The sequence below is a fragment of the Branchiostoma lanceolatum genome, chromosome 15 (genome assembly GCF_035083965.1).
Source record: "Branchiostoma lanceolatum isolate klBraLanc5 chromosome 15, klBraLanc5.hap2, whole genome shotgun sequence".
NCBI classification, from domain to species: Eukaryota; Metazoa; Chordata; class Leptocardii; order Amphioxiformes; family Branchiostomatidae; genus Branchiostoma; species Branchiostoma lanceolatum.
The window spans coordinates 8165684-8181903 of record NC_089736.1 but is presented as its reverse complement, the minus strand read 5'-3'; the positions used below and the strand labels follow the sequence as shown (position 1 = coordinate 8181903).

The 16220-nt window shown below is 40.9% G+C and overlaps 2 protein-coding genes across 3 annotated transcripts in view; one reads left to right on the top strand and one right to left on the bottom strand.

The window, feature by feature from the left end:
* LOC136420555 (zinc finger protein 91-like) overlaps window positions 1–16220 on the bottom strand; it is a 41012-nt gene that overhangs the window by 17986 nt on the left and 6806 nt on the right. The gene's annotated exons all lie outside the window — the stretch shown is intronic.
* Window positions 7664–16220, top strand: part of LOC136420556 (calcitonin receptor-like) — a 29781-nt gene continuing 21224 nt past the window's right edge. The window contains exon 1 of one of the 2 annotated variants that reach the window (XM_066407523.1): window positions 7664–8007. In XM_066407523.1, coding sequence (XP_066263620.1) covers window positions 7875–8007 — 133 coding nt within the window. In that variant the 5' untranslated portion in view covers window positions 7664–7874. The remainder of the gene's footprint in view (window positions 8008–16220) is intronic. The other variant, XM_066407524.1, reaches the window with a different exon arrangement.

Genomic DNA, 16220 nt, shown 5'->3' with positions numbered 1-16220 from the left:
AGTAAGGTCAATTTGAAAGATAAGAAAGAGAAATTCATAAATAGCTAACCGCACACAAGCAATATTTTGTCATATACAGAGGATCAATAGATAAAGGCAAAGGTTGGTGAGCTATTTCGGTCGTGCATCACGTTGATGGTTGAACTTGAAGTCATGTGTGAAGAAGCAGAATGCGGAGAAGGAATAAGTGGGCCTTTTCCTTCAATGGTAATGGGATTTAATGCATCACTTGCTCATTCTTATTCGTGTGTTCTAACTTGTGACACAAGTAAGGATAGCTGTAAGCTAATCTATCCACCCATTTCTCAATCTATGATTTATCCATCTATCTATCTATCTATCTATCTATTAGTATTTCTTTCTTTCTTTCACTACTCTCTCTTCCCCTCTCTGACAAGAGAGACAGAGAGAAGACAGAGGAGAGAAAAAGAGAAAAAGAGAGAGAGAGAGAAAGAAAGAGAGAAGCATAACTGACTATCAAATAATGTCAGTGTGTTAAGTAGGTTTATTATTAAAACAAAAGATAAGTATCTTCATCGTATCTATCTTGAGACAACTATATCCATGTAGGGACCTACATTACGAGTAGAGAACAACATGCCAGGCCTAAGGTAAAAGCTCGATATCCAGGCGCTCTGCAGTCGTAAGTATTGACCTTATGCTACTTTCCCTGATCTGCCGGCGTGTTGTATTTCTCATATGCTTGGATCAATGCCAAAATGTTAGCCGTCAGCGAATCGGGAGAAGATCTGTCTGGACCCGGACCAAAAGGGCGCTCACAACCGAAGTTCCCATAAGCCGTGTACACGCAGTAATATCGTGTGCCTTGACTTTAACTAGGCGTGGGCTTTACAGGGTCGATGGAGTTTTCCGTCCTTCAGCTACAGCCAGTGACCGAGATGACCTTTTCACATCATCACCACAATCCGAAACAGTACATCACAGAAAGTCCAGAGAAGCATACATAATTGTCAAATCCTCCATTGATCATCCTACGCAAAGTCAAAAACTTTTCGAATGTCTTTGTGCATCACTACCCCTTCATACATTTTGATGCGATTATTCTATTTGTCTACATATCTAAAGGACATGAGATGACATTGACAAAGCTTTACAATGTGGCATTTTGCTTTCATGAAGTATAACATGCATTTATGAAACAATACGTACATGAATTCAATGCTTAACTGTTTGATGAAGCAATGCGTATACGGAGTTCACTGTAAAGTATGTCGTGGATAGCTGATAACTCAGCTTTATTTTTTTTTAAAGATTACTCAGCTTAATGCTCTCTTAGAATAGAAATGATTACCTCATTGAAAGGTAATCATTCATTACGACTAAAGATGTTGTGACGACAAGGAAAATCTGCTTCTTCAAAATTTGATCATTAAAACAGCGAGAAACCGTATCTTTGTGATTCATCTAAACCTTGAGGCAACTACCACTTCTGTTTCACTAAAATGTAATTAGTCAACCACTCCAGAAAGATCTCCAGCTCAACGTTTAGGCAGGTAATGGTTAATAAGTGTGCTTTTCATCTCGTGTGAAAGGATTTAGATTGTCAAAGAACCACTGTTGTTTTAATTCGCACCCTTTTAGTTTCAACGCGAACGGCGTATCATTCATGCAGCTTCATCGTTATATAGGTTGACTTCTGATATAGGGATGTCAAAGAGATAAACATAAAATCCTTTCCTTGATGTCACGGCACGTATAAATGTAAAACAAATGTGTTCGGCAATGAACCTGGTATTGAAAATGCCAAGGAACAAGGCATCAGGTTTAACGTATTCTTAACTACAACTTAAAGTCTTACAGCGTCATGCTTCTCTAAGAAACGAGCCGTGATTAACCAGAAATGCCTGCTGTAATTACTTTAAGAAGGAACTACCTACTAATGAGTATAGGGGATGCTGAAACGTAAAAGGGCAAATCGAAGCAACGACAATTACTGAGATGCCAGGGGGCATTTTACGTAGACAGGAGCTATTAAAACGACAACAAAGCGAGGCTATGTAGCTTTAAGTTTAAAAACAAATTTGTTTGAAATACTTTGATCAGATTCTCATCCTATCAAAAAGCTTCTATTCTTAGAACAAGTAGAGTTACTTCAAACCCTTCTTTTGTGAATTTACGTTTTGCCTATTTCGTTTCATCTTTATCAGGGGGAACATAACAGCACAAGAAAAGACTTAGAAGAAACTACATCCGGTAGCGAGATTTGTATCATCATAAGATTCACCGTCATCACTGCTTTATAACTACATCTAATTCCAATAAGAAGAAAGCTTAACAGCTTTCAAACTATCGCCAGTAATGGAAGCCTTGACAGGTTATTGCTTCATAATGACCTGGGAGATAGGTTCAAGGTAGCGAAGACAACCATCTTTGCGCGTATCAATGTGTAGCTTGAGCCGTTCTTTGTTTGAAGTAAATTGCATTCCCAGTTAGTGAGCAATGTATGCTTTGCACGTGCAAGGGAAGTACAAGCATCCAAGCTGCTCCTCTGCAAATTGTATTACTAGTATATTTTGACTGAAATCAGCTACATCATATCATATCATAAGATTAATGACACGGTGCTGTATATACAAATGTATGAATCATGTAATATCAGTTAATGATATCGATATTATTTAGTAAGCTTCCGGAGCTGGTTGAGAAGTAAGTAACTGCATGTACGTACCATAACGACAAACATAATTTCAATTTCAGATCAACATACAAATAAAACAAATAACTCTCATGTGTGCTATGTACAGTAATCCTCTAGAACAACGATTATGTAAACATTGTACTTTGAATAGAGTAGAAGACGAACGTCATTTTGTGGTAGAATGTGTATTATATACCAAAGAAAGAAATGAACTGTATAAACTTGTAGAAAACCTATTTCCCTACTTCACACATTTAAGTTCTGTTCAAAAATTCATATTTCTAATGCGACTAGACAACCCTCCCATTGAAAAACACGTCTGTTCTTTTATATCTACTATAACCGAAAAGCGAGGAGAAGTAGAATTTATTTAATGATAGTTATATTCTTTTGTATCCGCTAACTGTACTTGTATTATCTTTTGTTGTGACCTGTACTTAGCCAAGTGTGGCAGAAATGTGCAATAAATGTCTTCATTCAGTAATACTGATAGCAGAAGGAGTAAATAGTGCTCGTTAGTGTGCTTTGATTTGAATATTTGTTTTGTTAGATCTATAAATGAATTTTTGTGAGAGATATATCACAATCCAATTTTGGTTCATCCTAGTTCGAACTAAACTGAGACGGATATTCAGTTTAAGAGTGATCATTATCTCTGATCTACGGAAGTAAACTTTTACCAGAAGCTTTAAAACTGCTCACAAATCTTCTATCCTGAAGGACCACTTTAGAAAATGAGATTTTGGCTCTTGTCCCAGCCGGCGATATCTATGTAGATATAGCTGGCTTGAAAATACAAACTTCAAAGGGGGGAAGTTGTCTTTAAGATTGACCAGATTCTCTTGAGTAATCTTCAGTCTAGGACTCTTGTCTTTGGTTATTATGTCTTAATAGACAGGGCGTCCAAAAGTGCGATGGAATGTGGTCGTTCTGGTGTTAACAGAACTTTGAAACCGCGGGGGCTTTTTAGAAAGCTGATGAAACGTGCAAACGTCAAAACAACTTGCATTTAGTTCAGACACTTCCGATAAGTGCAGCTTCCGGTTCAAGCCACGTTTTCCCATTTAACTACGATATCACCTATCGCTGCAAGGAAGGCGAGTTACTAAACTTCCAAATGTTATGATAAAAAGATGTTACACTGTGTGACATCTTCACTCAAACAACAGTTACAAACAAGATAGAAACAAGCCAAGCATTATAGACATGCGTTCATTACTTTTTGATCATGAGTTATCCTGTTTCAAAGTTTCCGACAAAAACACGCCTGCAGTTCTAAGAAAAATCGCCAGGGATCCCAACCCAACAGCACTTATTCACAAGCATATATGCATTTCTGCCACTTAAAAATAATGAAATAGGTGCACGGATCTGTTGAAAAAGCTATGTATTTTCTATGAGTGATGATCATGAAACGTTGAACACAGTGCTGGGCAATCCATCAGAAAGGCAAATAAGCACCAGCCGCGGAAAAAAGAAACACTTAGCGATGATTCATGATAATAGTCATATTTTCTATTTGCAGGTCTGCGGCCTGTCCCATTGGGTAATCTATAACTGGTTGGTATTCTTGCCAAAAAATGCTCCTATATTGCTTTGCTGGGACATGGCCAAACACGAAGCAGCCATTAGACGAGAAAATTATTCTGCGCTCAATCACCCAGGATCATGAGCACTGTCGGTCGCTTGAGGTTCACGTGTCGGATTTGAAGACTGAGTTCGTTATTTTTGCCAATTATCAGATATAGTATCTATTACCTGAGATTGTTGTGGTAAAGTTTCATTACTAGACAAAAAGGACAATCAAATAATTTTGACTTCACACGCAGGACACAAATGTTGTAAACCGGTATTGTGCAGTAGCATTTGTTATGTCTATAACGACTTCATGTTAGTGCGCGATGGAGTCTTACAATTAACTTATTTACAATGCATTACTTAATTAAACGTTTGGCTATGGATAAATGATGAATATAAAACACTCTGTAACGAGGCATATCACCTTCCTTATTACATTGTTCATAAAACATTTCCCAATTTACCATCGACATACTGGTAAGAGCTTATATACGGCGTTGTTTAACAAGCAATCGATCAGTGAATACAGTTGGAAGCTGTAACTTGTTATGAGCAAAGTATACTATATTTAGACAGGCGCTTATGTCCGCTTTACTGCCCTATATATCAAACAACTAATGATAAAACCTCTTTCAAATGGAAATGCTCCATTGATTGAAACGAATTGCCGGTGGAGCTCTCAGCTTGAAACAGGATACGTTTTATGGAAGTCTAACAGGCATTATTTGAAACAATTCTGGTGAATATAAGCCCATGAGTACATTATACAAAAGCGCCAGCTCGCTCCCCAAAATCTACGACTCCAATAATCGAATGTGTCATTAAACGTAACCATACGTAACGTAAAATATTCAACATCTCTTCCATGATAGAATTGCTTTCCTGAGGGTGTTCCGTATTCTACCTGTTATTCTGCTTGTATCTGGGTTTTAATAAAGTATGCACGATTGGTGCAAAATAACTTTATAAGTGGTATCAATGGCTATCAAACTAGTGCTTTTAACGCCCCTCGCTTTACGTCACTTACTGACCTCTGGTGATCTTTTGTAAGTTTCACTGCGTATTTACGTCACTGGGAATGTGAAAAGATTTTAGAAGACTTATGCTGGATTCAGTGATGGAAAGATGGCATTTCAATTCTCTCCTTCGACAGTTGAATGTCACGCCATTGCGTGGTTATGGCAGCTGGATAGTATAGATACAAGTAAGAACGTAAATCAGTCATCCTCTATCACTATTGAGGCGAAGTAGGAAGGGCGATTTCTCTATTGGCCATGACTTATAGTGCTATGGGGCTTTGACATAGCCCTTGTCACCACCACTACTGCTGCCATTGATAAGTATGTGGTAGTCTTTAACGTGAAGAGAGTTGATGCATGAGGATCTCCCATACACGAGATCGAAGGCTTAATCTCCCTTCCGAAGAACACATAGGAAATATGTATACCTAATATCTCCAAGCAGATATAGAAAGGCAAAATCGCAAGGTTTCGCAAGCTCCTGGTGTCCGGGTATACCCGCCGTTTTTCGGTAATGTTGCAGTTGGCCTGTTAGCTATTAATATCCAAGCAGATCTTCCGGTGTCAAAATCGTTGTGCCGGCCAAAACAATATCCATGGGCAAAGGCAGTATCCATGGGGTATTGGGTAAAGTCCCTGTGCTTCGGGAGCCAGGAACTTGAGAAACCTTACGATTTGCTTGCCTCTTTACTTCTGCTTGCAGATTATGCTGCTACCACTAAACAGTTAACACACACTGAAGTCAGACTTCCCTCTCATCAGTCTTCACGTCCCTGGGCCATGATGTAATATGGCTTTGAACAACTCATCCCCCTAATCGATACACAGACCCGAGCGGAACACCACGGGAGACCTGCGCGCAGCTTGGAGTCCAGGTGTAACGTTGGGATAAGGAACGGTAATCCAGGGCGTAATTTGTAAAAATGGCTACGATCGTCAAACAACCGTTAAACCGTTTCATCAATGAAATAGAGAACTTTTGAACCGAACAGCAGGTAGGTAAACACGGTTTGTTCAAGGTTTTGACAAGGCATGTTCAAAAGCGTTATGAATGCACCGTGTAACTCCTACATTACCTCTAACATTACCAGCTAAGCCTAGCGTTTTCAATAACGCCGGAATTATGGTGCTATGCTCGCCCAAGGCCCGTGTGTAACATTCAACAAAGCTCAAAAGCATAGTCTGAAAGTCGCCAGCTTGCTACTTTATTGATAGACATATACTTTAAAGGGAAAATCGCACATAAACAGAGTCAGATATAAACTGATCAATGAAACTAGTTATTATGGAACAAAGGTCCAGACTTTTTACAAATGTCTTTATACCAACTGAAAATAGTTGTTCGCTATCTAAAAACACGTATTTACCTTTCAAGACCATTCCAATCATCAGCATGCTTCAGGCTATTCAAAGTCTTCATTCGGCGCGGCGCACTTTACTTTTAAGCGCTTCTTGCATGGCAATGCTATGGCAACAAAGGTGCTTCTGCTTTTCTGGTAGTATAAGTTTATGAGTATATAAATCTTTGAAACATCAACTGGTAAGCTTGGTAAGCCTTCCCCGTCTTTACTGCTGCCAGCATTGTAACTCCTGCAGGTCAACAAATGTCAAGTTGAAGCTGGTAGGTCTCCAAAATTATGTCTCTCATAGTTTTCTTTTTTCTTTTATTTGATTGCACGACACATATCGACAAAATCATTACAAGATTCAACAGAGTTTTTTATGTACATTATTTCCATAATTTTTAACATTTTTTTCAAGTGCCCCTTTCATTTGTGGTATTTCCTCAATATTCTTTTATCAATAATGTAATTGAGTTGCTTTGCACCGTTAATTTGCGATTTTCAACATATCGGGCCAGGTTCTTTTGCTGGATAGATCGTTCTTGCCGCCGGGCGCCGCCTGAGATGGCAGGCCTGCAAAGGAGGCTAGCCCATACGAAGAGTACGTACAGCACGACTTTTTTTACGGGTTGAGCTTAAATCATTGCCAAGAACCAACGAACAGCATAGTTCTTGCCCAACACGGCTCTTCACCATTGGTTAATGACGTGTTGAATTTGAATCAGATATAGATACATATAAATGGCGACGGATCCATCAACACAGTGTACACCAACGGATGATCATAGACGGTAAGTTAGTTTTTCATGTCACCATTTATATACGGACGTCTCCGAAAAAACACATGGACAGTTGGCAAGAAGGTAGGTGCTTCCATTTTTGATGGCACCTTGATATTATAGTCTAAGATTTCTTATTCAGGATTCGATCGTATTTTCTACACCTTAAACGGATGGCTTAACGTCTCATCCATGTAGTCAACTACCAGCCGGTAAACTGTATTCAAGAGACGGGGATTCGAATCTAGACATAGCGGTCCAGAAGTGAACCTGCTAATCATTGGACAACAGCACTCTGTGATGGCTAGGAAAATGTTGTGATGGGAAGTCCTTCAGATTTGTGGTTGCAGGTGTGAAACATGGGACAGCGCTAAGATTTTCGATCCCAACATCTGTTTTTGGATAAGACACGCTACAGGACTAAACCTGCCTATTCCGCAGACTCACACTGGAGACAATTGCAGGAGGCTCAGCAGTTTGAGGTAGGATTTCTGGCATGGCGCAACTGTTCTACAACAACGGCACGCCCGCAGACTGGCAGGGGCTGGTGGGCCCGTCGGAGGGCGGGCAGATCATCACCGAGGCCGGCAAGTGTGTGGAGCGAGGACGGTCCCAGTCTCCACTACAAGGTGGGTACGCCACACCCTTGTGGCTCACGTACATGTATGCTATGCGAAGAATTTAAACGGTGATTAAAACTCTGTATTAGGGAGCAGTTTAAGAAAATGAAGGTAGCTAGCATTGAGAAATCAGTGTAGACTACAGTTATCAGTTTCCGCTCTGACAATACAGTTTTACCATTGCATGTACTAGTACTTTAAGAATCAATATGAAGAGATTGCAATCTTTCTGGCAGAATTACAGATTCTATCGGTGGAGATCGCGGATGTTAGGAATGTGTTATGGTGGTCACCAATGTATAAATCTTGAGTTTCAAGCATATCCATTGATCTTACGTGATATAAATCGAAATGGAAAAGCTTTGAAGCAATAATCCACATGCACATAAACATTTACAGACTCCGATTCGGATCTCTACCAGTGAAGGTAGAGTTAGTTAATATCCAAGCAGATGTTGGGGTTGAAGATTGTAATGCTTTCTGACTACTGAGCTTCTCTGACAGATATCCACCCTATCAACCAGCAAATTTAGCGCCGTGAGGTCACTTAACTGAAGCTATAAGAAGCACTCAAAGTCCAAACGTCCGCTACTTAAGTCAGAAAAAACTGCAGGCATCGCGGTAAATACATCTAAAAACCATCAACGTATATCCTGACCCCCAGCGATCATAATTCACCAACTTTCATTTTCCTTTCATGTTCTTGAACTTTAGAACACTATTTGCGACATTTGTCTGCCGAATCTTTCCGAAGAAGACGTATTACAGTCGCCTCCCAAAGGTCTGCTTGTGTGTCATTCTTCGTTAGATTAAAGGCTTAGGTTTCAATTACATGTAGAACTGACAAGACGCCTATGTAATCCTGTGTGCTAAGGGTTGGTGCCTACCTTGATTGAAATATCGACTCCAGTCCCCACTTAGATGGAAGAAAAAATGACTCCAGACCTCACACCGCTGGGAAATATGTAGTTTTTTGTGGATTTCTTGTTTTATTCCTTATTGTGATATCTCTGTATTGAATTGAAGAAAAATCGACTTCAGATCTCATACCTCTGGGAAATATGTAGAGTTTTTGTGAATTTCTTGTTTTATTCAGTATTGTAATATTTCTCGCTGATTCTGTCTATGCATTTTCCCACTGGCTCCCATAAGCCAACAGACATGCATATAGTAGAAAATTGAAGACAGGAAAGAAGATAACCTTTCATTACCTATTCTGGCGCATTTCTTGGACCCGGGCTACGTCAACTTTGCCATCCTGTCAGGCACCGGTTACACCAACTCCACCCTAACATCATGCCACTCTAATGTATTCAAATGACTACAGACACTAACAGACACACCGAAAACAATACCTCCGTTTTCACGGCGGTGAACAATATTGCTCCATAACCACACCCTGGCGACACATCAAGTATCAAAACTGGCATGTTGTCCTTTACATGAAAATCCGAATTGATTTTCCCAAAGTGTAAGTAAAATCCATTCTGAAGGTTCTGTCTCCCCTGTGAAATTACAAGCCTTTCGACGTTCAGGTGGGGGGTGAACCTCGACGACACCTCGCCTAGGGGTTTGCCTCAGGGACGTCTGTGAATAAGTTTGTCTTCCCAGAAGGACTTGGTTTCTTTTTCGGTAGCTCCAGTGGATTTGTTCGGTTCAGAAAGGTTGTTGTATTTTAAATTCAGAGCAGAAATTTGATCCCCTGGAGTTTTTTTTACAGCAGGAGGTCTGCCCTTAAGGGGATTTTGTGCAGGTGTTTTATTTGCATGGATCTGTGCCTACCTTTTGCATGTTGACAGGTCTCCCAACGCGGCGACGGTTTCCTCTTAGTTGGATTCAAATTTAACGCTAGCGACTTTTTCACTAACTCTTTTATGCTCTGTCATTTTAGCATGTCTTTGCAATTATTTATAGTCGCAAAGGGACGAATATTTCTGTACATGACGTTTTTGCATACCCCAACATTTCAAAAATCCTCGCCAAATTGGTTACATAAAACTACACGAAGCTACACCGAAAACTGCCCAAAAAGTTACGGAGGCATAAATAAGACTTTTTGTGAACTTCGCAGATGGACATATATAACATGACTTTATCATTGTGCTAAATGAACGTATACATGCTCATGTTCGAAATATTTGATACACTGATTAGAACATAAAGCTCCAGGGATTCTTGCTTCACGACGTAACGACTATAAGAAAAGCGACTTCCAAGGACCAGATTCGGTAATGAGTTTCCACAGCACAGAGACGTACAGAAAGGTCAGTAGTTATACTGTTCGACTGCAGTAATCATTGTACACCATATGCCACCATGCTGGCTATTGGTGACGGAAATAAGGACTTCACGGCACGATAATTCACCGGGAATGGGAAGATGGGATAAGTGATTTATGAATGCAGGAGCTCGCTGTGTAGTTTCCCGTGAGAGATTCATATGATACGGAAACTGGAGTCGGAAGATATTCTATTGCCACTGGCTTTAATGTCTGGATATCATTCAACAAGAACAGCACAGTCGTGATGCGGTACTTATTCCGCAATGTCCGTTACTGTTTGAACAAAGCCTGAAGTAAGTTCGGTAAAACGACTAGATGCGCGTTTTTGGAAACTTATTCTTAATCTACAATACCTGGAGCAAGGACAACTGGGGGAAAATAAATGTGTTTGACTTTTTGTAATAAATCACTGATTGGAAAAGTTCTAGATCATCTAGATGAGCCTCTACCATGCCTACCAACGCGAGTATGGATCGTAGAATTCGGCCAATAGGGGAATAATTGGCCAGGGGAGGAGTCACCCTTTGAAACCCTTTGGCAAATATTCTCCCTATAGTCAGCGTAGCTAGTCTGGTAGAGACTAAATCTAGATACCGTCCAATTTCGAAGGGAGTACTAATGACCCATGTATGAGAAGCTTCAGGCGTAAGCCTCAGACGTCAAACCTAAAAAGGGCACGTAAAAGGGCAGAGCAAGAGTAGGGGTGACCTGGCGTGCTTGGCTGAAAACTCCACGACCCGTTGCAAAGCCGCATTAATTGCAGTCATAGCTAGTCACAAGTCTCACAACAAAGCATCATGTTTCACCTCAATTGAGGAACTTTCTAGGGTAGCGAGTGTAGGAGCTCCGGTAGTAATAGGATGGCACCCAGGGTAACCTCACATGACCTAGCCTTCCTAATAAGTAATAACTTATCACCATTTGCACGAAATCACCTCAAATGCCCGTTTTTTTTTTCAACTATTGCACTTGCACTAGGACTATGATCATGAATAGCAAGACCCAATTTGCCTAGGCCTTCTTCAGACAGTCGGCCACCTTATTGTGACAGTGTGGTTCATATATGGTCGCCATGGCGCACGTTCAAATTTGGAAATTTTCATTAGCGACACATTTCGAAACACCTAGAGTCCATTAGCGTTATAAGCTATTTGCAGCGTCTTGTCTACGTGGCCATGGGTGAGTCGATTCAAACCTGCTCAATTTCATGCAGAACACGCAACCTGCCTCGTTAACATGGAGGAGATCATTTGATTTTACTTGTTAGAACGGTTGACCCGCTTTGAATTACCTTGATGTTTTGGGTGACGACATTCGCATTGACTTGTTATCGCTGCTGAAACTCATAGAGAGAGTTACTGTAAACGCATTTAAGATCGAGTGGTTCTTATTGCACGCTAAGGCGAAATCGGGATGTTCGCGGTGGTATTAAGTTTGTGGCAGCGCTGTAGTCACATATTGCTACAGTATCGGACAAAAATGTTCGAGGTGGTTTTAAGTCCGCAGCGAAACGGTCGCCGTGAAAACCGCAAACATAAAAACAGCGCGAACATTTATGCATTTACAGTAACAAGACATGGCTGCTAACAAGAGGTGACAGACGCATATGTGAAACCCGTTGCAAAACATGATTGTCGGCTTTTAACCTAATTCTCCTTCATGTCATACGCCGTGAAAATCAATTTTTGCATGAAGGTGAACTTGGTCGTGTCAAGGGCATCCATGACATATACGACCTTGCAACTTACAAAATATAGCTCTTTCCAAAAGACGATAGACTGCATGTCATCTCTGTCATCACCGTGACGGGAAATTCAAACAAGAACTACTGAAACACATGCGAGACTCCAAAATTAAATACATACGTTGAAACACATACGCTTTGTTAGTTTGAAATCTTTGTAGGTTACAGCAATTTCGTGTTGTCCGTATGTTAATTGTAATTCTATGTTAATAATGTATTGCATTTTCCCTCATGGAAGAGTAGCTGCTACTTAAGCGGACATCTAAAGGAGAGTTGTTACTCCAACAAACTCCAGCACATGTACCACAACTTTTCTTACAAGTTTTCCATTGGGCACTCCTATTTTGTTTTACGTGTCCTTCTTGGAGGCGGCCATCTTTTCACCTGATGGAGATGAACCAATCACATCGCTTCTTCTGGTCACCTGACCCAGTCCGACCAATCATACGGTTTGCCATAGGCACCGCCACCGCCAACTATATTCCATTTCTATCACTCTCACTCATTCACTCACTCACTCACTCACTCACTCACTCACTCACTCACTCACTCACTCACTCACTCACTCACTACGACAATGACTACGTCCTTATTTTAAAACTGCAGTGAACAAGTTTTATCACTCAGAGTTATCATTCGTTCAGAGGGAATATGAGTTATAACCTTAGTGGTTTCCATGACGTACAGCTTAACTCATAAACAGAACGTTGCATTGAATCGCAGTAACAAAACCTGTATTGCCGCGCTGGTATCGGCACACTGCAGGCATATGATAAGTCTTAAGAAGATTCAAAACCCACAGGAAATCCAATATAAGCGTGGGAAAGCCGTTCTTTTAAATATGTAGAACGATGATGGAGAGGTAGAGTACTAACAAGCCCGATAACATTGACCTGTACAAATCCACCACCCATCCTCGCATAAAGTATCGCTGGAGCCCCCAATGGACTGCCTACAACTTTTAGACCGTATTCAAAGGAGAAACGTTGCTTCCTTGTCTCTCTTCTATCTATAGATACTTTTCATGGCCATTGTTCCGATTAAGTCTACCATTGAGAGGTTTTTCGGCGTACGGCTAGTGCACTTGGCACTCATCCAGCCCACATCATTACACTGCCCACATGTCAGTCTCAACGTCCTGCTACATCAACAGCTTTTTTCCACGGACTGCAAAATGATGGAACTCTCTCCCTGGCAAGTGTTTCCCTCCAGAATACAACCCACAGGCTTTCAAAACCAACGTCCACGTGATCATCAGAATCACCAGCATAGTCACCATACATGTGTCTCCCACCAACTTAGTCTCTTGGCCTTGGCACTGAGCAAACCCGTTAACAAAGTACATTTAGAGAAATGGTACCAGCTGCGGTGGAATGGAAGTATCTACAAAGGTGAGAAAAGCATCAGTAACTGACACAGGCCTATGACCTAGTGGAAAACGAGCGTAGTTACATTCTACATTAGATTCTTAACATTGATTGTTCCCTCAGAGGGCTATATGTTTACCTAACTCTATGCAGTATAGAGAAATTGTCATTGGACTTGCAACAGCAACCAATAGTCTACAGTCTACATTCAAAATTGGTCATCAAAATGGTTCGAAAGAATACTTTTTACTAAGTGTCAAGCACTAAAAGATACAGTTAACTTCGGCTCTTGGCCAAAACTTCAGGTTGTTCACTCCTTTAGTCTCCATGGTGTGAAAGATTCTTCACACGGCTACACCTAGGGAAATTTGCCTCGATTCCTCTAAAACCCTTTCACTGTACTGACGACATCCGTCTTCCCGACGCTTCCTGTCTTGAATCAATAGAAGTAAAGTAAAAGCAAAGCGGATATATTCAGCATCTCAAGTGTGTACCTGCTTGACCTGCTATGCGTCCGACCATGTAAAATATGGCATCCATTTCCGCTATCTCTCACTTGCAGGGCTGAGAGCTTTCCCCAGATATTAATGTCTCTCTCAGTGCAATACACAAAGGCGCTACTGTTGTAACTTTGATGGTCAGAGGGTATGAACAAAACGTCATCAGTGTATGTCACTGTCTTCATGCTAAACGGTACATATTCTTCCTTCTGTACATACGCATGAGTCATGACTGGGTAGACAAGCTAGCATTACTGCACGTTTTTAATTCAATATTCGCAGAAATTCCGTACACCAAGTCTCAAACACAAGGTGCGGCGAGAAAACGGCTATCCGCGTACACTAACCAGAGTTGTATAGCATTGGACGGGCGTGAATAGTTCCTACACGAGATACCAACAGCATATCCTTGCCTCAATAAATCTAAAGAGGTCAGAGCAAGCCCTATTGAGTAGAAATGGCTTCATACATCAACCTTACAGTCGGGCCCTTATCTCTGCCGATCAGCAGGTTGGGCTGTTGATCCCTTACAGAGACTTGACACAAATCCTGTACTATAACTCATTTCCTTCAATATATATCCTAGGAGACTCACCTCATTTCACCTTTTCATACTGTGTAGCCTGATGGGCTGTTGGCACACGTGGAAGACCTGCCAAACAGGACACGCCGTCACACCGTTCTGTGGAGAAGGTCAAATTCCAAACCACTTGTTTCCAACTGTCTCTGTCATGCTGATTCATGAGACCCATTGCAGTTGAAATCGTGTCAAGTTTTAAATTGATTTAAGTAAATTGTTTAAAAAGATGTGAAAGAGCGAAAACAAAAGAATCGCGGTACAACAACACCTTTTATATTTGTGGAGACTTAAACCAGTCTATAGCTCTGGTAGAAAACGGTCATAAATATGTGGATGACAAGATGACAAATTCGAAAACTAAGGCAGCATCAGTCGGCGTTCGAAGGCTTTTTTAATCCGCCACAATGCTTTATTTATAACTGGAAGCTCCCCGCATCAACATGCTACCAATTACCATTCGGCGACCAAGTCTGGTTGGACTTGGTGTTCTATTGACGACCCGTCTCAGTAAAATATGTCATGAAGGCATCGGCTGAGCACTCCGTCAGTCACATTCTATGTTCAAGTGCATTTCATGCATAAAGTTGACTAGAGGTCCTGTCATCATGAGCGCCCTGGGGCATTCTTGTACTCGTAAACTCGAATTGCCGATTGACACTTCGTGACACAGGTGGGATGAACTGACGCCCTGAGTTCCATTTGCACGCACTGGACGCTCTAAGGAATAAACCTGCTGCTATACCCCTCTTAAAGTCGAGAGAAGTACCCCTACAAAGTCAATAGAAGCTGATTAATCATGCGTTTGGGTTGATATCGTAATACAACAAGTGATAACCAGCTACGGGTGGTCCTAACTAAGAGGTTGGTAAGTTCATATGGGTGCAAGGCATAACACTTAGCATTACATGTAGATGGAAAAGTCAGCATCGTGGGCGCATGATGAACGACCATTGTGAAGATGTTGACGCACGAAAAGGTTATATGCATTTTTATAGCTCAAGATCCAAGCAAACTCTAAAGTTTTACGCATATATAGGGCGGGGGCTTTCGAAATCAATCAATAATGGAATATCAGACATCCGGTGTTACATCTTTACCGTGAAAATTGAGGTATTGTGATCTGTTGGTGTTTGTTTGTAGTGGTGTGTGTCCGCATTGGAATTGGCATTTGAATACTAGGCACGTCGGGGACACCAACATGAAGTTGGATCAAGGTCAAAAAAAGGTCTCAGAAAAGTGGGAGGAAATGGAATTGGCCTGGGTCCAGGGTTTTCCCCATGCGCCTTATTATTTATACAGTGTACTTAGCTTGGAGCTTCTCAAAGATGATAAGAATAAGAACAGCTTTCAGAAGTATGAAGAGAAATTTACAAACACTCTAAATACTATGTTTTAATTTTTGCCAAAACATACACCAGCTGGCAATAGGCGTAGAGGTAGTCGCCAATTTTTAGATCCCTGTCTTCTTAGTACCCCGCCCTTTGCTTTATCTTGATACTGAACAAATTGTATCGATTCTTTAGAAAGCTAATGTACCTTTATTTGATATTTGGCAGATTAAAACATCAAGTGTGCGTGTGCAAGAATCACAAACTTATTTCGAATCTCGAATCAATGTGGACTAGATAACTACTGAAACTCAACGTACGTACTTAGCCATCTCGTCTCCGTACTTAAGCCTGAATAGCATCTCCAACTTATCTTCCTCTTCCTCCCGACGGTAAGTAGACAGCCCTGAGGGGAAATTAAG